The sequence below is a fragment of the Triticum urartu genome, chromosome 6A (assembly GCF_056163025.1).
Source record: "Triticum urartu cultivar PI428250 chromosome 6A, HENAU_Tu73, whole genome shotgun sequence".
Taxonomy (NCBI): Eukaryota; Viridiplantae; Streptophyta; class Magnoliopsida; order Poales; family Poaceae; genus Triticum; species Triticum urartu.
The window spans coordinates 572,365,718-572,391,854 of NC_141878.1; the positions used below are offsets into that span (position 1 = coordinate 572,365,718).

A 26,137-nucleotide genomic window follows, 5' to 3' on the forward strand; every position below is an offset into this window, starting at 1 on the left:
GCCCCCACCTCGGTCCCAGCCAAACGGCGAAATCCGTGCCACGCGTACATAATTATGCATTAAAAATACCATGGGCACATGTGCGGAGGGGGCATGACTATGGCACGCTCCAAGACGCGGCTTAAACCGCACTAGGGGCTTCCCGCTTTGTTATTTTTCTCTTTCAGGACTTTAATCTCTGGAAACCCTGTCCGGCAGCATGACTGCCGAACACATGATGCATCAACCAAGGAGGCAGAAAGCTACGTCACACCACGGAACTCCCAGGTGGCTTACGATAACGAGTGAAATACTTGCTTTAATACTATTCCTCAGCTTTCCCTTGGAAGGGACATGTCAAATAGTCCTACTTTTTTCTTATCGCACTACTTGTATCATTCTGCTTTAACGCACCTTTTTGAATAAACAATGCATAGCATTAAGACTATTATTGCATTCTTCCTTTATATATATATATATGTTCATTCATGACATCTAGCACCCGTACACTCTGGTACGGCCAATACGCTAGGGGTTTAAGCATACCCCATAATACGGCGTGAGAAGTCCGAACACTTTCGACAGTGCGGCACCCCGAACTTATAGCATTATATGCATCAGCTCCGAATCATGTCTTGGCTCAATAGTTGGGTTTGCCCGGCTCCCATGTTTTGGTACCTTACGTTCCGCTATATCGGCTAAGGTAGCACTGGGAGAACTACTGCGATTGTGCCCCGGTTCTGCTGGGCTAAGCACCTCAGTAGAGAAAGCTAAAACTAACTGTCATGATAAGGCGAGAGACTGGTCGCTGTTCGAGAGGTTTCAAGTCCCTAAAGACTTATGCCGCTTAGAGCGACGAGTCGGCCCTGACCGACTTAAGGCGTGTATAGCGCCCCGAATTCGGCCTTCCGAATACTAGGGGCTTCGCCGAAATTTAAAATTATAGAATTCTATGTCTAAGTGAGAGTGATAACGCATTATAGTCCGATTTCCTTGTTCGTTGTGCTGAGCACCTCCCTCGAAGGACCCAAAAATGGGAACAAGAGTGCTCAGGTTTATCCCGAACACCCCAGCACTCGTGGCGTGGGGGCAGAAGCCGACGACTAGCCATCTCTCAGATTTGATAAACAGCCAAACAGAAGGTAATATTTTAAATTCAAACAAGCATTGCATAGCACATATGAACAAATTTTCATAATACAGGATTACACGAGCAAGTTCATTCAAATATTACATCTTTCGCACACTCGTCCGCTACAAGACGGGCACCCTTCAGGACACCCTCATAGTACATCTCGGGGTGGCGATGCTCCTTGCCCTGCGATGGCCCTTCCTTCACTAGCTTCACGGCGTCCATCTTGGCCCAGTGCACCTTCGCACGGGCGAAAGCCCAACGTGCACCTTCAATGCAGACGGACCGCTTGATGACTTCCAGCCGTGGGCAGGGATCCACAAGCCGCCTCACCAGGCCGAAGTAGCTGTTGGGAAGGGCGTCGCCAGGCCACATCCGGACTATAAAGCCCTTCATGGCCTGTTCAGCCGCCTTGTGCAGCTCGACCAGTTGCTTCAGCTGGTCGCTCAGAGGCATCGGGTGTTCGGTCCCAGTATACTGAGACCAGAACAACTTCTCTGTTGAGCTTCCCTCCTCGGCCTGGTAAAACTGTGCGGCATCCTACACGCTGCGGGGCAAATCTGCGAATGCTCCTGGAGAGCTCCGAACTCGGGTAAGTAATAAGTAATTTACTTTCACATGCTTGCTTTGCATATTGAATGCCTTACCCGCCGCTATTGTCTTCATCGCATCAATCTCCTGGAGGGCCTTTTGGGCTTCAGCCTTGGCACTCTTTGCACTCTCTAGGGCCGCGACAAGCTCGGACTCTCGCATCTTCAAGTCAAGCTCCAACGCCTCGTACTTCGTCACGAGAGCATGGAGCTCTTGCTGCACCTCGCCCACCCGTGCCTCTTGTTTTTCCCGCTCGTTGCGCTCCTGGGCCGCTTTGTTTTTAGCCTCGGATAGTGCTTGCTTCAGGGTTGCCACTTCGGTCGTGGCCCCTGGCAAATTAAAGATGATCCTGTCATTTTGCAATCACATCCTTTTTGTATATATACATATCTATAGACTAGGTATTACTTACCTTTGTTCTCCTCGAGCTGCCTCTTAGCAAGGCCGAGCTCTTTCTCGGACCCCTTGAGGTCCTGCTTTAGTGCGGCGACCTCCGCAGTCAGTGCGGCAGAGGTCAGCAGCGAAGCCTGCATATGCATACAGACATACTAGTATTAGACTCCTGCAGATATTATTTGATCCTCTATTCGTCTTTTCTTTGTGAACACCAAACAGAGCATCAGGGGCTACTGTGTATGCGATAATAATTTTCCTATATTTCAAATATTTACCTCAAAGCCTGTTTGAAGGCTGGCACAGGCTTCAGTCAGTCCGCTCTAGGCGGACTGAACCTTCTGGATCACCGCACTCATAATAGTGCGGTGCTCTTCATCGATGGAAGCGCTGCGAAGTGCTCCCAGCAGATTGTCCGGTGCCTCTGGATGGACGGAGGTCACCGGCATGGGCGTCTTGCCCCTTTTGGAAGGAGGCCGCCTGCCCGAGTCCGGAACCGCTGGAGGTTCCGGCGAAGTGTTCGGCTAAAGGCCGAACTCGGAGCCCTCGGGAGCCCTACCCCCTCTGCTCCCGGAGTCCGGAAGGTCGCCTTGAGGCACCTCCGGGACTGTCTCCCCTCGACCCGGTGCCTCTTGAGACAGTACCTCGGCATTGTTCGAAGGGCAAGGGGAGGTGGCGGTCAGAAGTGGATCGCTATCCATATCCGACGAGTCCAAGGAGCCGTCTGACAAAGATACGTCGATACGGGCTTGGGATGGTCTGCTTAATCATATTCGGCGTTAGGAGAAGCAGTGCGACAAAGGTATGCTATGAGTTACTCTGGTATCCGAATACTTACGACTTCGCCAGGGGCTTGGCCCTAAGCAGCCACTCGTCTTCGTCTTCGGCGGTGGTGGTGGAGCAGTCCAGAAGGAGAGTCCTTCCCTTCTTGGACCCTTCGGCCCCCCGGTTGGCGCGGCCTTCCTTTTCTTGTCTCCACCGGCTGGAGGGGGAGCATCTTCATCTTCCTCCTTGTCTTCGTGGGAGGAGTGCGTCGCAGAGTCATCGGACGATGAGTCCGATACCACCTGGCGCCGGGAACTCTTTCGGGTTCCCTTGGCCTTCTTCTTGGTCTTCTCCGGCACCTTGTAAGGAGCCGGAGTCAGCATCACCGTCAGGAGAGCGTCCACAGTGTCTTCGGGCAGAGGGGCCGGACAGTTGATCTTCTCCGATGCCCCCACCCAGTCCTGTCAAAGGCATGGGACCTCAGACCCCGCACATGGTTAAGCTATGGGAAGTAAAAAATCCTACCAGATGTACAAAACTTACCGGATTCGCAGGGTGCTACGCGCTTAGCCCACGGTCCTCGGTGGGAGAGGGAGGGACCTCGGCGCCCTTGAATAGCACCCTCCAGACGTCTTTGTGCGTCGTGTCGAAGAGCTCGCTTAGAGTCTGGTGCCGGGCCGGATCAAACTCCCATAAATTGAAATCCCGTTGTTGGCACGGGAGGATCCGGTGGAAGAGCATGACCTGGACTATGTTGACAAGCTTGAGCTTCTTGCTTGCCATATTCCGGATACATTTCTAGAGTCCGTCTAGCTCCACCGATGAACCCCAGGATAGGCCCTTCTCTTTCCAGGAGGTGAGCCGCGTGGGGATTCTGGATCGAAACTCGAGGGCCACCACCCAGTTGGTGTCGCGTGGCTCGGTGATGTAGAACCACGCCGATTGCCACCCCTTTATGGTCTCCACGACGGAGCCTTCAAGCCATATAACATTGGGCATCTTGCCCACCATGGCTCCGCCGCATTCCGCTTGTTGTCCTCCCACCACCTTCGGCTTGATATTGAAGGTCTTCAGCCATAGGCCGAAGTGGGGCCGGATGCGGAGGAAAGCCTCACACACGATGATGAACGCCGAAATGTTGAGGATGAAGTTCGGGGCCAGATCATGAAAGTCCAGCCCGTAGTAGAACATAAGACCGCGGACGAATGGATGTAGGGGAAACCCCAGTCCGCGGAGGAAGTGGTGGAGGAAGACTACCCTCTCGTGAGGTTCCGGGGTAGGGACGATCTGCCCCGCAGTGGGCAGCTGATGCGCGATATTCGCGGCTAAGTATCCGGCTCCGCGCAGCTTTTTGATGTGTCCCTCCGTGACGGAGGATGCCATCCACTTGCCTCCCGCTCCGGACATGTTTGGAGAAGGTTGAGGAGAAGGATGTGGACTTGGGCGTTGGAGCTCGAGTGCGCAAGAATGGATGAGCAAGGAGGAATAAGGTGTGGGTAGAAAAAGGTTAAACCTTATCCCTTTATAAGGGCGGCCGAAACTATGCTTCCCCACTAGCCTGGTAAAACTCGTATTGATGAGAATCCCCCAAGCGCCGTAATTGATGGCACAGTTGGGTTACCCACGCCCGTATTGATGAGAATCCCGTAATAAGGGGGACACGATCTCTGCTTTGACAAGACATGTCAAGAGACTGCCTCGCATTATGTGCGGGGCTGGTTAAAGAAAAATGGTTCGAATGAACGCCGGGCCATGGCATGATGTCATGTTGCCAAAACGTGTCAGCAGATTAGATTTGTGGAAATATTATTCTCTCTATGGTGGTATGTGGAACTTATTTTGCAGGGTCGTACACTATCCTTGTATTCAAATTCTTCCATGGTATATTCGGAGGAGGAACCCGCCTTGCAATGCCGAAGACAACAATGCGCGCCGGACTCATCGTCATTGAAGCATGGTTCAGGGGCTACTGAGGGAGTCCTGGATTAGGGGGTCTCCGGACAGCCGGACTATATCCTGTGGCCGGACTGTTGGACTATGAAGATACAAGATTGAAGACTTCGTCCCGTGTCCGGATAGGACTCTACTTGGCGTGGAAGGCAAGCTAGGCAGTACGGATATGGATATCTCCTCCTTTGTAACCGACCTTGTGTAACCCTAGACCCTTCCGGTGTCTATATAAACCGGAGGGTTTTAGTCCGTAGGACAACATACAATCATACCATAGGCTAGCTTCTAGGGTTTAGCCTCTCCGATCTCATGGTAGATCAACTCTTGTAATACTCATATCATCAAGAATAAATCAAGCAGGACATAGGGTTTTACCTCCATCAAGAGGGCCCGAACCTGGGTAAAACATCGTGTCCCCTGCCTCCTATTACCATCCGCCTTAGACGCATAGTTCGGGACCCCCTACCCGAGATCCTCCGGTTTTGACACCGACACGCTCCAAGCAAAACACATATCATGTGGTGAATAGAAATATAGCTCCAAGTAAAGTTACCGATAGAAGTAGACAAAAGAGGGGATGCCTTCCGGGGCATCCCCAAGCTTTGGATTTTAGGTGTCCTTAGATTATCTTGGGGGTGCCATGGGAATCCCCAAGCTTAGTCTCTTGCCACTCCTTGTTCCATAATCCATCAAATCTTTACCCAAAACTTGAAAACTTCACAACACAAAACTTAAAGTAGAAAACTCGTGAGCTCCGTTAGCGAAAGAAAACAAAAGACCACTTCAAGGTACTGTAATGAACTCATTCTTTATTTATATGCATGTTATACCTACTGTATTCCAACTTCTCTATGGATCATAAACTAATTTACTAGCCATAGATTCATCAAAATAAGCAAACAACACACGAAAAACAGAATCTGTCAAAAACAGAACAGTCTATAGTAATCTGCATCTAGCGCAAGATCTGGAACTCCAAAAATTCTAAAATAAATTTATGGACGTGAGGAATTTATCTATTAATCGTCTGCAAAAAGAATTAACTAAATATCACTCTCCAAATAAAAATTACAGCAGTTATCGTGAGCGCTAAAGTTTCTGTTTTTTTACAGCAAGTTCAACAAGACTTTCCCCAACTCTTCCCAACGGTTCTACTTGGCACAAACACTAATTAAACACAAAAAACACAACCAACATAGAGGCTAAATAATTTATTTATTACTAAACAGGAGCAAAGAGCAAGGAATAAAAATAAAATAGGGTTGCCTCCCAACAAGTGCTATCGTTTAACGCCCCTAGCTAGGCATAACAAGCAAGAATAGATCTAGGTATTGGCATCTTTGGTAGGCAATCCATAAGTGGCTCTCATGATAGATTCATATGGTAATTTTATTTTCTTTCTAGGGAAGTGTTCCATGCCCTTTTTAATGGAAATTGAAATCTAATATTCCCTTCCTTCATATCAATAATTGCACCAACCGTTCTAAGGAAAGGTCTACCGAGAATAATAGGGCAAGAAGGATTGCAATCTATATCAAGAACGATAAAATCTACGGGCACATAATTCCTATTTGCAACAATAAGAACATCATTAATTCTTTCCATAGGTTTCTTAATAGTGGAATCTGCAAGATGCAAGTTTATAGAGCAATCATCAAAATTACGGAAATCTAGCAAATCACCCAAACTTTTGGGAATAGTAGAGACACTAGCACCGAAATCACACAAAGCATAAAACTCATGATTTTTTATTTTAATTTTAATAATTGGTTCCCACTCATCATAAAGATTTCTAGGGATAGAAACTTCCAATTCAAGTTTTTCTTCATAATATTGCATCAAGGCATCAACGATATGTTTAGTTTTCTAGGGGTGCCCAGATTTGTATTTTTGGGCAGCCCTTTCTGCTGACCGGGCTTTAAGGCCATGAACCCGGCATTAACTGCCGTATTATTGGTTTTATCACCATATTTGTGGCGCTTGTGTTTGTTGCGTCATGGTTTGCCGTTGGCATCTTTGTTATCCGGAGTGCCCGGATTCCTGGATGTGTTGTTGCTGCGAGCCAGCCAGCTATCCTCGCCCGTGCAAAAGCGGGTCATGAGTGTTGTGAGGGCTGTCATAGATTTCGACTTCTCCTGGCCAAGGTGGCGAGCCAGCCATTCATCACGGATGTTATTCTTGAATGCCGCTAGGGCCTCTGCGTCCGGACAGTCGATAATTTTGGTTTTTCTTAGTCAGGAACCGTGTCCAGAATTGTCTGGCCGATTCCCTTGGCTGCTCGGTTATATGGCTCAAGTCGTCAGCATCCTGTGGCCGCACGTAGGTGCCCTGGAAGTTTTCCAGGAATGCGTCTTCCAGATCCTCCCAACTGCCTACGGAGTCTGCTGGCAAGCTGTTCAGCCAATGCCGAGCTGGTCCTTTGAGTTTTAGTGGGAGGTACTTTGATGGCATGTAGGTCATCGCCGCGAGCCATGTGGATGTGAAGGAGGAAATCCTCAATCCATACAGCGGGATCTGTTGTGACATCGTATGATTCGATATTTACGGGTTTGAAACCCTTCGGGAATTCATGATTCTTAACTTCATCAGTGAAGCATAGGGGGTGTGCGGCGCCTCTGTGCCGGGCTATATCCCGCCGCAGTTCGTATGAGTCTTGTCTACTGTATTCGGCCCGATCGGATTTACTCTTGGTGTATCCGACGCGATGATCATCGTCCCGTGTTGGCGCGCGTGCCCGTGACCCGTATATTGACCTTGCGATTTTTGCCTTACTGTCCAATACGTCTCGCAGGTCCCCTGTGTTGCCCCGGCCCTTAGTATTTTTGATTGAGTGGTGGCGGGGTGCAGGCTGAACTTCAGGCTGAAATGCCTCTCAGGCTCGGCCGCGTAGTGACCGGCCAGCCGCATCATACACTGGTGAATGAGGTTTCAATGCTTCCTCCTCGAGGTGAGGTAGCAACCTGCGTTTTGGATAACTCTTGGAGGGGCACTCGAGTTCGTACTCCTCGACCACAAGGACTTCAGTCCATCTGTCTGCTAGCAAGTCTTGATCAGCTTGAAGCTATTGCTGCTTTTTCTTCAGGCTATTTGCCGTGGCCATAAGCCGGTGCTTGAAGCGCTCTTGCTCGACGGGGTCCTCAGGCACGATAAATTCTTCGTCGCCGAGGCTTGCCTCGTCTTCGGAGAGAGGCATGTAATTGTCCTCCTCCGGTTCTCCATCTGCTACCCGCTCTGGAGGGCTAGCTTGTTTGTCCTCCGGCTCTACATCGTGCTGGAGGGGATTGTTGTTGTCTTCGGCACTATCCGGAGTGTTATTATCTCCTGTGCCGGTATCACTACTTTTGCTGTGGTGGGACTTAGAGCGGCGCCGCTGATGTCAGCGCTTGGGTTGCTTCTTGGAGGGGTCATCCTCCGCTGTCTCATTGCCATTGCCTTCTTTGGGGGTGTCCACGATGTATATATCATATGCTGAGGTGGCGGTCCAGCGCCCTGTGGGCGGTGGTTCCTGTTCGTCTCCTACATCGTCGTCCATACCATCGAAGTCTTCGGAGTCAAAGTCGAGCATGTCGGTTAAATCATTGACAGTGTCTACTAAGTGGGTGGTGGGTGGGCAGCGAATTTCTTCGTCGTCCGCATCCCATTCTAGCCGGACATAGTTCGGCCAAGGTTCTCCTGACAGGGAGAGAGACCTTAATGAATTTAGCACATCACCGAAAGGTGAGTGCTGAAATATATCCGCGGAGGTGAACTCCGTGATCGGCGCCCAATCGGATTCGATGGGTGCGGATGCAGGTGGTTGGGAGTTCGTGGTCGGAGAGGAATCCAGTGGTTCGGCGACACAGCTCTCGTAAGGGGTGAAGTCAGTATGCGTCTCTATCGTCAATGGGAGTGCGGCCTTCATGGCGGGGTCTATCCCTCCGTTCTCGGATGGCGCGATTTGCTCCGGATTGATGGTCGGAGTAGTTGCAGATGCGATCTCCCAAACATTGTCCGACGATAGAGTTACTTCATGCTTGTCGCGACTGTGCGGCACACCTGACATGGGCTCGAATCCGTCGAAGATCAAGTCTCCGCGGATGTCGGCCGTGTAGTTCAAGTTTCCGAATCTGACCTGATGGCCAGGGGCGTAGCTCTCGATCTTCTCCAGATGGCCAAGCGAATTAGCCCGCAGTGTGAAGCCGCCGAATACGAAGATCTGTCCAAGGAGGAAATCCTCACCCTGGACCACATCGTTACCGATGATCGAAGGAGCCATCAAGACTTATGGCGACGACACAGTGGAACTCTCAATTAAAGCACCAATGTCGGTGTCAAAACCGGCGGATCTCAGGTAGGGGGTCCCGAACTGTGCGTCTAAGGCAGATGGTAACAGGAGGCAAGGGACACGATGTTTACCCAGGTTCGGGCCCTCTTGATGGAGGTAATACCCTACGTCCTGCTTGATTGTTCTTGATGATATGAGTATTACAAGAGTTGATCTACCACGAGATCGTAGAGGCTAACCCTAGAAGCTAGCCTATGGTATGATTGTATGTTGTCCTATGGACTAAACCCTCTGGTTTATATAGACACCGGAGGGGGCTAGGGTTACACAAGGTCGGTTACAAGGGAGGAGATCTACATATTCGTATTGCCTAGCTTGCCTTCCATGCCAAGGAGAGTCCCATCCGGACACGGGACGAAGTCTTCAATCTTGTATCTTCCTAGTCCAACAGTCCGGCCAAAGGATATAGTCCGGATGTCCGGAGACCCCCTAATCCAGGACTCCCTCATCCCCTATGCCTCAGCCATAGGGTCTATTATGTATGCCATGCTGTGTACCAGACCTGATGCGAACCTTGCCGTAAGTTCGGTAGGGAGGTACCAAAGTAATCCCGGCATGGAACACTGGACAGCGGTCAAGAATATTCTAAAGTACCTGAAAAGGACTAAGGATATGTTTCTCATTTATGGAAGTGACGAAGAGCTCGTCATAAAGGGTTACGTCTATGCTAGCTTCGACACAGGTCTGGATGACTCCAAGTCACAAACCGGATACGCGTATATTTTGAATGGTGGGGCAGTCAGCTGGTGTAGTTGCAAGCAAAGCGTCGTGGCGGGATCTACATGTGATGCGGAGTACATAGCTGCATCGGAGGCAGCACAGGAAGCAGTCTTGATGAAGGAGTTCATCAACGACCTAGGAGTCATTCCCAATGCGTCGGGCCCGATGACTCTCTTCTGTGACAACACTGGAGCTATTGCCCTTGCCAAGGAGCCCAGGTTTCACAAGAAGACCAGTCATATCAAGTGTCGCTTCAACTCCATTCGTGAATATATTCAAGATGGAGACATAGATATTTGTAAAGTGCATACGGATCTGAATGTCGCAAATCTGTTGACTAAACCTCTTCCATGAGCAAAACATGATCAACACCAGGACTCTATGGGTGTTCGATTCATCACAATGTAACTAGATTATTGAGTCTAGTGCAAGTGGGAGACTGTTGGAAATATGCCCTAGAATCAATAATAAAGTGGTTATTATTATTATATTTCCTTATTCATGATAATTGTCTATTGTTCATGCTATAATTGTATTAACCGAAAACCGTAACACATGTGTGAATAAATAGACCGTAATATGTCCCTAGTAAGCCTCTAGTTGACTGGCTCGTTGATCAATAGATGGTCGTGGTTTCCTGACCATGGACATTAGATGTTGTTGATAACGGGATCACATCATTGGGAGAATGATGTGATGGACAAGACCCAATCCTAAGCGTAGCACAAGATCGTGTAGTTCGTTTGCTAAAGCTTTTCTAATGTCAAGTATCATTTCCTTAGACCATGAGATTGTGCAACTCCCGGATACCGTAGGAATGCTTTGAGTGTACCAAACGTCACAACGTAACTGGGTGGCTATAAAGGTGCACCACAGGTATCTCCGGAAGTGTCTGTTGGGTTGGCACGAATCGAGACTGGGATTTGTCACTCCGTATGACGGAGAGGTATCTCTGGGCCCACTCGGTAATGCATCATCACAATGGTCTCAATGTGACTAAGGAGTTAGCCACGGGATCATGCGTTACGGAACGAGTAAAGGGACTTGCCGGTAACAAGATTGAATGAGGTATAGAGATGCCGACGATCGAATCTCGGGCAAGTAACATACCGATAGACAAAGGGAATTGTATACGGGATTGATTGAATCCTCGACATCGTGGTTCATTCGATGAGATCATCGTGGAACATGTGGGAGCGAACATGGGTATCAAGATCCCGCTGTTGGTTATTGGCCGGAGGGATGTCTCGGTCATGTCTGCATGGTTCCCGAACCCGTAGGGTCCACACACTCAAGGTTCGGTGACACTAGAGTTGTTATGGGAAATTGTATGCGGTTACCGAAGGTTGTTCGGAGTCCCAGATGAGATCCCGGACTTCACGAGGAGTTCCGGAATGGTCCGGAGGTGAAGAATTATATATGGGAAGTCCAATTTCAGTCGCCAAAATAATTTCGGGGGTTATTGGTATTGTACCGAGATCACCGAAAGGTGTCCGGGATCCATTGGGTGGGGCCACCTGCCCTGGTGGGCCAATTGGGCTGAACAAGGGTGGGAACCAGCCCCCTAGTGGGCTGGTGCGCCCCCCAAGGGCCCAAGGCGCCTTGGGTTGGAAACCCTAGGGGGTGGGGGCGCCTCCCACCAAACTTGGGGGGGGGGGCAAAAGTTCCCCTCCATGGCCGCCCCCCCTCTAGATGGGATCTAAGGGGGCCGGCCCCTCTCCCCTTCACCCTATAAATAGAGGGGGTGGGAGCGCAGCAGCACCCCTTCCCTGGCGCAGCCCTCCTCCTCTCCAACACCTCCTCATCCTCCTCCGTAGTGCTTGGCGAAGCCCTGCCGGAGAATTGCAAGCTCCACCACCACGCCATCGTGCTGCCGGAGCTCTCCCTCAACTTCTCCTCTCCCCTTGCTGGATCAAGAAGGAGGAGACGTCCCCGGGCTGTACGTGTGTTGAACGCGGAGGCGCCGTCCGTTTGGCGCTAGATCGGATCTTCCGCGATTTGAATCGCTGCGAGTACGACTCCATCATCCGTGTTCCTTGTAACACTTCCGCTTAGCGATCTTCAAGTGTATGAAGATGCACTCCCTCTCTCTCTCTTTCTCGTTGCTAGCATCTCCTATATTGATCTTGGTGACACGTGGGAAAATTTTGAATTATTACTACGTTCCCCTACACCGGCCCAAGGAGTCGGCCGTCTGTCCAGAAGGTGCGAGGGGCTTTGCTAGCCCCGATGTCTTGAACTGCTACGGGGTGCTTATGAGGCTACCCATGGTCAATCCCTTTGACACTGCAGTTTCCACCCCTTCATCAATTACCAGAACCACCTTTGTAATCTCTTCGGTGATGCTGAAAATAATGCGCCAGAAACCCAATGGGTCTCGGTACCTTAGTCAGGAACATTCGGAGCAAAGCAGTTTGACTGCATTAGCTGAATAGGGCGCCATTAACATGTCATATATATCCCTAGTGACCTTCACGGGCACAGTGTCCAAGGCTTCCTCCATACCGGATACCCCTTCCAACGAGTAGAGTTGGTTATAGAAGTTTGAACCCATAGTTTCCATAACACTAGGATCCTCAGTCATTTATCCATCCTCCATAAGCAATGATTTAATCTTGTTCTATCTTTGACACGTAATAGCCCTTTGGTGAAAATACTTGTGTAGAGAAGTGGTGAGCGACGCAACGCTTCTTGATCCCCCGTTGCAGCTATTTCTCGCCTGTTGCGAGGTGGAACTCTATCTCGCCTCTAGCGACGACGCTACTGCGTCGACTCATTATTGTGGCAGTGACACAAGATTTTCTTTTTTCGTATGCTGTTTATGGGGTTTTCCACTATTAGTAGTAGTTTTATTCGGTCTTCTTTTTCATTTTTACTTTGGTTTTCTTTGTTTCTTTCTTGATTTTCACCGATTATTTGTTTTTCCTTTTCTTTTTATTGTTAATTTTCAAAACATGCGCATTTTTCACATACAATAAAACATCTGTTATACATGGTTACAAATTTTCAAATATATGTTTTGATGTCTACTTTTTTCATACACATTTTATATTTTTGTATACATATAAAAATATACATGTTTAACATTTTTTTAATACATGATTAATATTTTTCAAATACATGTTTTTGAACACTTTTTTAAATGTGTATTAAACATTTCTCAAATACATGTTGAATTTTTTGAATGATACAAAACATTCTTTTAATAACTATGCAAACTTCTTCACATTCTATTAACACTTTTTAAAAAATATTACAAACATATTTTTGAAACATGTGAATTTTTTAAAATTGTGACGTTCATTTTTTTTGTTAATAGACGAACATTTGTTAAAATTATAACATTTCAAGAAAAATACCGTATTTTTTAAAATGCGTGAATATTTTTCAATTTAATGGTTATTCAAATACTATAAATAACTTTCTAAAATTACACAACCAAAAATTACACCCTGTTTACATTTTTCAAATTCGAGGTAAATATTTTGGAAAGAGTTTTATATTATTTGTTTGAAATATATGCATCTATCATTATTTAAAAAATTATAATAAAATAAAAACTAACAAGCAACTGTGTGATTATGGCCTGCCATTTAGGGCCCTATTTATTTGGGCTTTTGCAGCTTTTCCACTTTGGCAAAAAAGTAGATAAAGCTTCTAAATTGGTACTTTTTGCTTCGGATTTTGGCTTATACCATCATATAATTGATCCATAAGCCAAAAACTGAAGCAAAACCCCGTATTTAAAAGCTTTTGTGATTTTTTTTGCCAAAGTGAAAACGCTGTAAAAGTAAAAGAAAAAGACCAAACAAATAGGGCCTAGGACGTCCTTGAGGTGATACTGGTTTGTGTCTTGCTGCTGCGGGCGAGACACAATCGTGCCCAAGATCACCATCACCTCACAGCGTCGCCATGGCCCAAAGGTGCTGAGCGGCAATGTCTACCTTGGTATTTGGCAAGCACTTGCATTTCTGTTTCGAATGAACTTTCCATGGAATGACTTGTCTTCTGGATAAACCTTCTACGTTGGACACCCGGACATGGTCGACAGCCAGAGGATGAAAGATACCTAACCTAACCCATGGCACGAAATGCACATCGAGTTAACGACTGCTAAAATTGGGACCGGCTAACTGCAAGTCACCTGAAAACGTGAATAAGACCAGTCGATTGAGCGGATCAACTTGAGCCGTTGGATAACAAATGAATTGTTATGCTCCGTCTTCTTCCTTTTTTTTGGAATGTAGGCTCAAGAAGAGCCCGGCTTTGAATTAACAAAGCCATCAACCGGCCAGGAAAACAACTCCGGAATATACCACACACCAACTGAAAGGAAAGAAAACAAACGGCAAAGATACAAGGGCGCCTAGGAGCAACTCACAGAGGCATACAACAAGCTAGCTAACTAAGCTAGAGATGCCAGGAACCCCATACATGCCGAGAACCAAGGCAAAAACGCTAAACGGCTCAGGAAAGAGCACTGACGACGGAGCAGAAGCACGCCATTGTCAAACGCCTGGGCTTGAAGTAGACACATCCATCCAGATCCATCGTCACAGAAGGCCCCTGCCTCCTCGCCTGGCTCGAGGCGCCGCACCGGTGAGCGATGGACATGCTCACCCTAGAACCTGCATGAATGGCATCGCAGGAAACCACAGGGGCGGAACCAGGCGTTCCCAGCCTGCCGACGACGATTAACCTGAAACAGAGCAACGCCAAATGCCAGAGTCCAGGCATGAAACAGGGGCGAGCTGTCGGAATGCACACATGGGCAGCAGCAAGGGCCAAAACCAAATCTTCGGCTCGCTCGACGAGCAGAAGAGCAGCCACCGGAGGAGGGGAACCCTATCCCCTCCCGTCCTAGAGAATCCACGGGCACCGGAGGAGCCCTGCAGCCCAACGAAGAGCACCAAACCAGCTTGACCACACACCAAGGGGGACACCGCCGCCACTGGAGACACGCTGCCACCGCCGACACACTCCACCTACACCACAACGAAGCCCGCAACCCATCTTTGTTCCCAAAACAGCGCCTTCAAGAAGGTTATGGTGCCCTGGGCGTCGCCGCTGCCCAACAATGTTGAGGCTTTCACCCGGGAGACAAAGGGGGAGGGGGTAGGGGGCAGGACCTGACCGGCGCCTCCAGGAAGGTGAGCGGCGCCCGCGGGCGTCGCCGCCGTCGCAGCCGACACGGCTGGCTAGGGGTTTCCCCCGGTCCTGCAACCCCGTCGCCCACTCCCACCCGCAGAAGACCGCAGTCCCATGACAAAACAGGGTGGATCTGAGGTGGGAGGCGCTCGTTGGGGAAAAAGGGGAATGGAGGCGGCCAGATCTGATGCGACAGGAGACGAATCCGCCGCCGCCGCGCGCCGAGCCGCATCTGCCGGGGCTCTCGCCGCCCACACGGCCGAGAACAAACCGACCCACACCCACGCCACCGGGAGCCGAAGCCGGCGACGCCACACCTGCCAGGGCCGCCGCCCCGGATCGCTCCGTCTTCTTCCTGCAACCGTCTTTCTCTTGGGAAAAAAATATCACACTCGATTCCTTCCTCCTCCCGCCGCCTGCTACCACCGGCCGGACCGCCTGTCGCCGCCCGTTGGATAACAGTTTTCTTCTCCACCACCGCACCCACCCTAAACCCTAAGATAGATAACGGGGCAGCCCTTCGGCGAGCCCCTTCCTTCTCCTTCCTTTCCTCCAGCTCACTCCGACGAACTCTCAAAATCGACTGACAGTTGATTAATCCATTGGTATAGTTTACCCGCCAGAAGATGCCTGCCTCAGAGAAAATATACCCACCAGATGGTGATGATCTGATCCTGATAGCCTCGGTTAAGTCAACCAAGCAATTGGTTGCTGTTGGAAATGTACGCGTGTGGCCATTGCATCAGCGGCCGTATATGTTACTTGAACATTCAGTCGCCTGGAAGTGTCCTATGACGTTAAGAGTCATATGTTTTGGCCAACTATATCCATGAACCAAATGTCGAGATTAATCATTGTCACCGGTAGACCAGGACGTTCCACCAGTCTAGTGTAATCAAGCATGTCGACGCAACATGTACCAGGATATTTCGGGCACATGCCCACATGACGCGCCATGCACAGGGTTCCTTCATTGCATTCTCTCATCTGACTGTACATGGACACACGATGGCGAGAGCGAGATGCATGCATGTATGTTTTCTCGTGGCTTCCTCATGAGATTCCACGCAAGCAGCATACTGGACAACCCAATCATGGAGCACGTACCACACGCAGGAGGGTAGGACGAGGGCTAGTCTCGCTCTCAATTGGCATGTCGACCAGTGGCTATTCTGTCTCCCACCAACTTGTCGTCAGCAATTTACACACGTCCTGATGGCCGATCGCCCGCGTAATGTCCCAGCGCCTAGCCGTACGTGTCGCTGTTAGGCCGTGCATCCATGTCGTCGTTGCCACGATTAAATATCTAGATATTTCACTAAACTGTTTAGTTGCCGTCCCTCCCCATCAGTGGCGAATCTAAAAAAAAATGGAGGGTGGACTTAAAATTTACGCAGAGAAAACCGTATGCTCTTTTGAAGAAGTCGCTTATCTCCTAATCCTTTTGTGCAAATAAACCGAAACTATCCCAGATTACTACTTGAATCATGTACTATTTACTAGAAAATTTCCGGATTTTTTAGGAAATATCAAATTTTGAACCAAAATTTGAATCTGTTCACTAAAATGGCCATTGTCTCCTAATCCTCTTGGCCAAATAAGCTCAAAATTTCCTAGCCTACTACTGGAAACATGTAGTATTTTCTGTCATTTTTTTGGAATTTTTGAAAAACTTCAAATTTTGAAAGGAAAAAAATGGTTTTACCAATTTATAGACAATATGTGCCAAACAAGTGCTCAAATGGACATGAAATTTCTCGAGACCAATACTAGTAGCATGATTGACCAGACAACAGAGTTTCATACAATTTGCACACCAATACATCAAGTACTAGAGAAGCAACCAGAAAAAGACAAAGACAAGATATGGTGTTGCTTCTTACTAACAGTATTGTAGTTGTAGAAAACGTCCAAACCAAAATGCAAGTGACGAACTGCAAGCCATCTGTCCAAATTAGCACAACAGTTAGTGATATGGTAATTTGGTAACGTACATATCCTAAACTAACTATGGACACTAGTACTAAAACAGAGATATACCTCTAAGAAATAACACCATACTCAGGAGGCAAATGTCCTTTGCGATTTTTCTTCTTCTGAAATCGTATCATAATTTGATCATCGGGAATACTTTTGAATATCCTTTTCTCACAGTAGCATACCATTAAATCATTGAGCCAATCATCTGATATCTTATTGCGCAAATAGGTTTTGATGACCTTCATTGCTGAAAATATTCGCTCGACCGACAAAGTTGCCACTGGAAGAATCAATGTCAACTCGATAAGGCGATATACCAGTTGGAAAGTTCTATGTTTCGTTGTTTGAACCATCAACCGAGCAAGAGTAGTAACATCCGGAAATCCATTGAATTCCTCACTTCTCCTAATATTTGTAAGGAACGTTGGAAGCTGATATCTTAGCAACAACCATTCAGCTTGTGTAAAATCCTCAGCATAAATTTCAGCAAGACGAATAAGTTTGTCATCATTAAACTTTGAGAAGTTGTTAGCTGGATTAAGACAAGACATGCAATCCACTAACTCGGTGTTAACTTCATTGAATTGGTGGTTCATCTCAGTGAGAGTTGCATCAATAGCAACATTGAATATGCTCACCTTGAAATAATGATGTCGAGTCACCTTATTCTTACTTCGAACGGATTGCCCCATTAGCTCGAACAAGATCATCCATATTTGGCACATCAATGCTATGTTCCTCACAAGCTCATTCTTGATGACTTTGGTTACCTCCAATGCACAACATGTAGCAAGGTCCTTTTGAATCTCTGAACATATCTAAGTGCATTACCTTGCCCATTGTCAAATGCATCTTTCACATCTTTATTCTTGTCTTTGTACCAGTCCAAGAACTCCCTGAAATTGCCTTTGTTAATGGAATTGGAGGATTCATCATGTCCACGAAAAGCTTCCCCTTGAGCTAGGAGATACCTTGCACAATCCAATGATGCAGTCAACCGGATTTATATTTTATTTTAGCTTCTTTACTATATACTCAGAATTTGGTAGCCACATTGGCCCTTTGATTGTTGAAATCATCACACAAGCCTCTAGCAATGTTGTGGTATAACTAGATGGACCACCAACATGTTTTTGAAAACATGCCAAAGCTGTTTTCCAACGTTTGTAACCATCTATGGTAAATACATCATTTCCAAATGTAGCATCCTGTGATGGTTTCTTGAAAAGAAAACAAGGGAAGCAAAAGGCAGCCTCCTTTGTGACACTATATTCCAACCAGTCAAACCTATCTAGCCGTTGTGGTTGAAAAGGTCTCCAAATTTTACCATCCAATGTGAACTCAAATTTATGCCCACTTGCTTTGTTTCTCTCTTTCAACAAATAAGCTCTTCTCAGTTCACTTCGAATTTCAGGGGCATAACCTTTTATTGGTATTCGATCCGCCGGATCACCAAAAATCTGACTTGGATGAAATTCTAATATATATTGTCTTGGTGGTGCTGGTTGGTTTTGTGCTCTCATCGTTTGGGGGATTGGTGCTCTCATCAACCGAGGGATTAGTGCTCTCATCAACAGAGGGATTAGTGCTCTCATTTGTTGGATCATGGGGGATTATGTTCTCAATGAGGGGTAGGCTGAACAATAACATTGATTGGGGCAATATTGGATTCAGGTACAATAGGAAGTGTATTTGAACTTCTTGCAAACCAACTGTCCAGAGTCTTCTTTCTCTTCATTTCTATAAATAAAATTAAACCAGGATATAAATTAGTTCATGAATTAATTGTAACTAGAACCAGACTAGAACTAAACCAATTTGAAGTGTATTTGAACTGCTTGCAAACCAACTAAACTGTATATTGTGGTACGGTACAACAGGGATGCATGGCTCGTACATTTACATTGTACTCCCTCCATTCCTAAATATAAGTATTTTAAAAGATTCCACTACAAACTACATACAGATTTATATAGACATTTGGCAAGCCGAATTGTTTACTGCTTTCCACTTTTCATGCTTGTCGTATAGATGCTATTTCTATAAACTAGATGATGCCCTGCATGTTGTTGCGGGACTGTTTTGCAATATTTTAGTGAGTTTTTGATTATCCAAAAAATGAATATTTGAAATAGTAATTTTTGAACGAATATAAGAATTAAATGCCAATAGCATTATAGAACAGAATTTTCCATGCATGCATGTGTTGCATGTTGTGGTGGATTTTTATTACGGATAATTCCCATGTATGTTGAATGATGAGGTGTCATACTTACATGTTAAGAAAAATATGTTCATGGGCTAGATTAGATATAGAAGACCTCGTATCGCCATATTGGTTCATAGCTTAGCTACGCCAGCCAAAAGAGATGCGATGTACGTGGCGTACATGCGCTCTTCTCGGGCCAGTAAAGCTTACATACCTCTTTTCTTTTCTAGTCTTGAATGATCCTCAGCTCCTCAGGGTGTATGCAAATAGAAAATACATCGCATGATATTAGATTTGATAATATGAGACAGACAAGTATGAAAAGTGGAAAGCAGTAAACAAGTCGGCCTGTAGCATACCCAATGAATATATACATCCTTGTTCCAAACTTCCAATTTCCAACAAGTTTCAATTCTGAATTCTCAATGGCCATAGACAAATAATGAAAAAGTACACTAAGATAACATGATAAATAGGAAGATCCATAGTAAAATAGTGCATAGTTGTGCATTATGACATAAGAATAGATAGATACAAGGCGGCTCAACTGGACATAGACCCATAGTCAAACAATGTATGATTGTGCATTACAACATAAACTAAATGAGGACAGCTCAAGTGAGAGCATCCATGATCTTAGTCTCCACTTCGGGTTCATCAAGTGTGGACTGCCACCCAGCTGCACATGGCCAGGGTCACCGTGGCAGCAGACGGTTGCACTTAAAGCATGTCGTGAGTAATTTTGCGAGGATTAACTAAGGCTGAAATAAACTTGACCCCCCCCCCCCCCCCCCGCGTCGCTCTGCACGAGCGACATGGGCGGCGAAACTAGCAACCGCCGACAGCCCCCTGCCGTCCCCCTTGCAACCGCTAGGGTGCGCCGCCGGTCAAAACCGTGTGGCAGCGGCAGTGGTAAGGATTTGTCTTCTCTAGGGTGCGGCGTTCCCGTGGCTAGCGTGCCGGAGCTGGAGTGTGGTTCATTCCGCGAGCGAAACGGGAGGTCAGGAGGTCCTCTCCTCTAGCGGTGCGGTGGATTCGGGGCCCTCGCGCTTGGATTTGGTGCGGTGGTGGAAGCGCAGTCATGGGGGATCCGCGCGGGTGGCTTGTGCGCGGCGAAGGTGCGGGTCTACACGGGGAGTCGCGGGGGGAGCGTGGTGAGCGTGCTCACGTCAGATCTGGAGCTCGGCCAGTGGCTTGTGGAGGACTGGGCGACTCGGGCGCGCGGATGTGGTGAAGGAGGGGCGCCGCCGGTGATTCCTGGCACCGGCCGACATGGATCTGGCGAGGCCCTAGTCCTCGGCGTGGCGTGCGGCAGCCTCTCTGGTGGGGTGGCATCAAGGGGCAGCGGCGCACCGGGGCCCAGGCAGCACGTTTTTGCTGTGCTTGGCCTGCGGCTACGTAAGGGGCTTGGGTGCCACAGTTCCGGCATTGAGTGGAAGCTGGGGTTTGCAAAGAAGGGCGCATCCGGCTGTGGTTGTGGCTGATCTGGTCTTCGGAGGGCATGGTGGCGTGCGTGGGGTGCGTCATCTCATCGGATGCTTGGCCACGGCTCGAAACCATGGTGGTTCTTGGCCTTAGACAGCGCTCTCTTGTCCCCAGTCAACATGGTGCTCGACAAGACGCAGTGGCTCACGCTGCGCCCGATGGCTCTATCTCCGGACAACTATGGATGGATCTGGCGCCTTGTGATGGAGGTTGGCCATTGGTGGTCTCTGCGTGGTGTGGTTGGCTGCGGCGGATCTCGATGCTTCTTCGTCGATGGGTGTCTCCGATGTTGTGGCAGTGATTGGTGGGCTTGTCGGCACCGGTGCGCTATGATGTGTGACCGAGGCGGTGAGGAAGCTTGGGTGAAAACCCTATCTCGGCCTTGTATTGTGACCATCGATGGCGGCGGCTGTGGCCGGCGTTAACCTTCTTGGAGCCATTGTTGCTTTGCTTCCGCACCCCTCCTGCACAGATCAACCATCATTGCCTCTCCAGGGGACACCCTTAATCTTGTGTGATCGGGCGATGACAGCGCCTTGGTGTTGTTTTCCCTCTTGGGGGCTTCGTCTCGGAGCTCGGCAACGGCGAGCAGGTCCTGTGGATGGCGGTGGTTGTGGCATCCAAGCTCTGTGGCAACAATGGTGGTGGGAGCTATGTCAGCAATGCAACAGTGATTGAGATAGTCGACTCTTCTCCGACGTGTCCACGGGATTGCCCCGGTTTGTCTGTTGTTGTGAACTCGAAGGTGCAGCGGCGGGGCCTCTATAGTATACGATGACTGGCTACATATGGTATGTTCGGCGATCTTCCGTGGCGCTATCCGTGCCTAATTTTGTCTTTCGTAGTGGTCCGTCAGAGTCGGAGCTGCACTATCTGGTCGCATGCGGCTGAGTTTTGGTTCGGATCTTCATTCATCTTCACGCCGTGTGTGTTGAGTTGACAATCGCCTACTTTGAAGTCGGAGTCGTTTGTTCAGTGTTTAGGGATGGCGATGACACCTCTAGGGGAGGAATGGTGACGATGACACCTGCATGCCGTCTCGACGAGGCCCTCAAGCCCGGTTTTCCATAATCAACTGTCAATCTTGTTTTCGTTTGCTTTTTCTTAGTTAACCGAACAACTTTTTTCATTTTAGTGAATGCAGGATAACTAGCATTTCAAAAAGAATGATTAACTAAGAGCATCTCCAGTCGCGCCCCCAACATGCCCTCCCCAGGCGTTTTTGCCGTGCCAGCGCCAAAAAAACGGCCCAGTCGCGTCCTCAGAAGCCCATTTTTCGCCGGCTCGGGCCAAAACTGGTGCCGGCGGACCCAGGCCGAACCCGGTGCCCTGGGGGGCGCTTGGGGAGCCGGCACAAGCGAAAAAGGCGCGTGGGTCCACCCTGGCGGCGACCCGAGGGCCTTTTCCCACCGTTTCTTGACACTTTTCCCTCGCATCCCTCCCGCTCGCTCGCCTTCCTCCCGCCATTCCCTCCCTTTCTCCCGCCAAACCCCCTCCCGCTCGCCTTCCAGTCGTCGCCATGCCCCCGAAGAAGTACGCCATGCCGCACGCGGCGGCAACCACGACTGGCACCGTGGCCCAGTCGAAGCAGATGAAGTCGAGGGCGCCGCCATTGAAGCCACCGGGCATGTCGAATGCCGAATGGAGGGTGGAAGTTCAGCGACGCAACACAGTCACCGCCGACCGGCGGAACAGGGCCATCGCCAAGAAGGCCCGCGACAACGCGGCGCGCGCGGCGGCGTCCTCCTCATTGGTCAACCACGCGGGGATGATGAATCCACCCGTCGTCAGCCACGCCCAGTACGCGCCCTGGGGACAGCAAGGCGTCGGATCTCCATGGGGATCGTCGTCGCCCGGCTACGCCGACGGCGACGCGCACGGTGGGTTCAACCCAAACGTGACCTTCCCCCATGGCCACCCCGCGACGCGCACATCCTCGCCCGTCTTCGTCGGCGTGCAGTACCCTCCATACAACTACTCGCCGCCCGCCTACGCGTCCACACCGACGCCCCATCTCCGCCGTGGACCGCTGCCCTTCTCGCACCTCGGCAACACTGACGACACAGGAGCCGACATGGGCGACATCATCGCGACAGGATCGACCGCAGCCGCCGCGTCTCCCGGGTTCGCCACCCAGGATGAGGTAGTGGATCTCAGCGACGACATGGAGGCCGAGCTCGGCTACGTCTACGGCGAGGACGCGCATGAAGCGCAGGAACCCGAGGAGGAGGAGGAGGACGAGGAGGAGGAGCCGGCTCCTGATCCGACGAAGGGGCGCCAGAAGAAGAAGCGGGCGGCTAGGCCAGGCGAACTGCGCATCAAGTGGACGCCCAAGGAGGAGGAATGCCTCGCCGAAGCATGGAAAGTCGTCTGCCTCGACCCGACCACCGGCACGAACCAGAGCTTCGAGACGTACTGGGACCGCATCAAGGCCGAGTTCGACAAGCGGAAACTCGTCGACCCCTACTTCAAAGGCGTCTACATGCAGCGCAGCTCCAAGGCGATGGCGAACCATTGGGGGCGTATCCAGGGGGCGTGCAACAAATGGCATGGAATCGTCGAGGAGGTCGTGGCTCGCCCGGAGAGCGGCGCCAGCATTGAGGATCAGGTACGCATGCCGTTCGCCCGCATCTCTTCGTCGTCTACGCCCGCCGCCCGCCAACTGTTTGTTCCTCCGCACAGTTGTTGCGCATGTTCATCATGTATCGGCGCGACAACCTCGACGCCGACTTCAAGTTCCTCCACGTCTACAAGCGCATTGACAAGTGCGAGAAGTGGGAGGAAGTCCGACGTACCCTCGACAAGGCCAAGGAGACATACAAGCCGGACGCGACGACTCCGGGCGCGTCAGAGGGACGGCCGGACGGCCACAAATTGGCAAAGAAGGGGAAAAACGCTGACGCGGCAACCGCGCGAGTGCAGGAGTCCATCGAGCATTGCCTCACCGACGCCCAGGCCCGGGCCGTCCTACGTGAAGAGAAGACCATGCGCGGTGGTCGTCGCTGATGACGAACAGCGCCATCAAGCTCGACCTGCTCCGGACCAACGTCGACCTGCTCCGGACGAACGTCGCCGCGAAGAAGAGGAACACCGACATGGCTTTTCTGATGGGCGGGGCGGACATGCTCCAGAGCAATGACGAGCAGCTCAGGGCGTGGTACATGGCGGAGCGCGGCCTCATCCTGAACCAGATGCAGACGGCAAGGCCGACGACGCCAGCTCCCGCGCCCACGGCCACACGGACGCCAAGCCTGAACGATGCCTCTACATAGCCGCCCAGCAGTACCGAAGCCGCGCCAACGCAGCCCAGCACCGAAGCAGCTCCGACACCGCCGAGCCCGCGCACGCCGACTCCGCCAACGCCTTGAGCCGACCCCGCCGAGTGATTCATTGCGCACGCGAACTTACGGCGTGCGGCGCTCTGTTTTTTGTAATGCCAGACTACGTCCAATCGCCGGATTTGTGGCGTCTTTTGTGAGTGGGAACAACCTAGTTTAAATTTCCCGCATCCTGGGGCCGACGCTTGCGGACGTGACTGGAAGCTAGGTCGCCCCCAGGGGCCGAACTAGCGCCGGCACGCCTCTAGGCCGTTCTATTTAGGCGTCCTGAGGGGCCGAACGGCTGGAGATGCCCTAAGGCTCCGAGGACGGCAGCCGGCAGTACACAGTAAATTGCGCCCATGCATACAAAGACACAGAGAAAAGAAAGCGAGAGGGAAACGGATGGCAGTGAAAGAGACGGCGACGTCTGATCGTTCGGTCGACCAGAATCGAAGGAGAGCCACATGCTGAGCGGTAGCAACAAAAGCGGCCGGATCACGACGCGCTCTGCCACTCCACTCCACCATCCCTTCCTTCCTTCCCGCGGACTCCACAAACACCGATGCTCCCGTGCATGCATTTCTGAGGTCGGCCGGTTTTCAAGCAAAGCTGAGGCGATCCAACGGCCCGCGGCTGGCTGCTCGCGCGTCACGTTGTTCAGGTCCTAGTCGTGCATCGCCGTCTCTATAAATCCCGTCCAACCCGCTTCCCTCTGGTTTACAACTCCCAGAATCTCCCAAACCATCATCGCAACTCGCAAGTGACACCAAAACCTCCATTCCCTCCACCCCCTCAGAGTCTCCTACGTTCATGGCGACGGCGGCTGCGAGTCGGCCCAGCGGGCCTGTGCTGTCGACACCCAACTGCCGCTCCTACTCATCCACCCCCATCAAGCTCGCCGGCGGCGACGCCACCCACTTGCTGGGCAAGTCCGTCAGCGTCTCGTCCCCGTCCCCCACCAGGAGCCAGCACTACTGCACGTGCTCCGCGACGAACCACCCGGGCTCGTTCCGATGCAGCGTCCACAAGGAGCGCAAGCAGGTGGCCCCCGCCGGCAGCAGCAAGCCCCCATCCCCGCCGTCCATCCGCGGTCTCGGCTCGAAGCGAATGAGCAGCCGGCAGTGCGCCCGCAGGGCCCTCAAGCCGTCACCCGCGGTGCAGCAGTCGCAGCAACGGAGGCGCGCGGGCGGGTTCCGCCCCAGGCCCAGTAGGCTCTCCGCCGTGTCCACCGCCGGCGAGCGTCCCCGCGACAACTAGACGTAAACAAATCAACCTCGACATGCCATAGCTAGGTAGAATCGATTCCGGCCTAGTCAATTAGCTAAGCCACTTAGCTGTACATAGAGTGAGCCTCTTCTTCTTCTCCGGCCCGGCGTGTTTAACGCCCCTGGTTTTGGATATAGATGAACATGAGTGACAAATTGGAGACACATGGCACATGCGTCTGATCTCTTGCCCCGTGACGGGAGGCTTATCTGTCCATGGATGATTTGCAGCAACAACTTTCTCCATCTGCATCTATTTCTTTTTCTGTTTCACAGTGGCGTCTCGCCGTCGCTCGCTCCCGTCATGCGGCAACCCTGTCCCAGCCTCCCGGATTACGACGAGATTTCTGTTGAATTTCATGATTGCGAGCAAAGTGATCGAGACTGGGTCGAGGATTTTTGTTCTTGCTGCTCGTGATATTTTTCGTGTTGGCGCGACGAACGGCTGAGCGGGTTGGGTTAACCTCTCCAGCTGGCCTGCTTTCTTGGCAGTTGCGGAAGGCCTTCCGTTTCTTCGCTAGGAATCAGTCGGCTCATATCTCTCGATCATATACAGTGCCTGCGGTGCTCCTTTCTGTCGACCAACGACCAATATCAGTGCCCTTTTCTGATCAACGAACTGAAAATATCCGTGCCAGGCAGTTTATGTAGTACTCCCTTAGTTTAAAAATACTTGTCGAAGAAATTGATAAAAAATGATGTATCTAAAACTAAAGTATATCTAAATACATCAATTTTTCGACAAATATTTATGAAAAGGTAGCTCCAAGTGGAGTTACTGACTATACTGAGAGTGGAATACATATACTCTGTTGAGTATATTAGCAATATTTCGATCAATCTAATCCACGAATAAATCACTAGTATGGCATTGCC

At 50.2% G+C, this 26,137-nt stretch overlaps 1 protein-coding gene and 2 pseudogenes across 1 annotated transcript; 1 reads left to right on the forward strand and 2 right to left on the reverse strand.

Annotated features, from left to right (window-relative positions):
- Window positions 1–17,044: 17,044 nt before the first annotated feature.
- Window positions 17,045–17,726, reverse strand: LOC147966470 (uncharacterized; annotated as a pseudogene).
- A 2-nt stretch (window positions 17,727–17,728) lies between these two features.
- LOC147966471 (uncharacterized) lies at window positions 17,729–18,720 on the reverse strand (annotated as a pseudogene).
- Window positions 18,721–24,703: 5,983 nt separating this feature from the next.
- Window positions 24,704–25,840, forward strand: LOC125512839 (uncharacterized). Its single transcript, XM_048677913.2, has one exon. It carries the CDS (start codon window positions 24,807–24,809, stop codon window positions 25,251–25,253), a length of 447 nt encoding a protein of 148 aa, XP_048533870.1. The 5' UTR covers window positions 24,704–24,806; the 3' UTR covers window positions 25,254–25,840.
- Window positions 25,841–26,137: the final 297 nt, after the last annotated feature.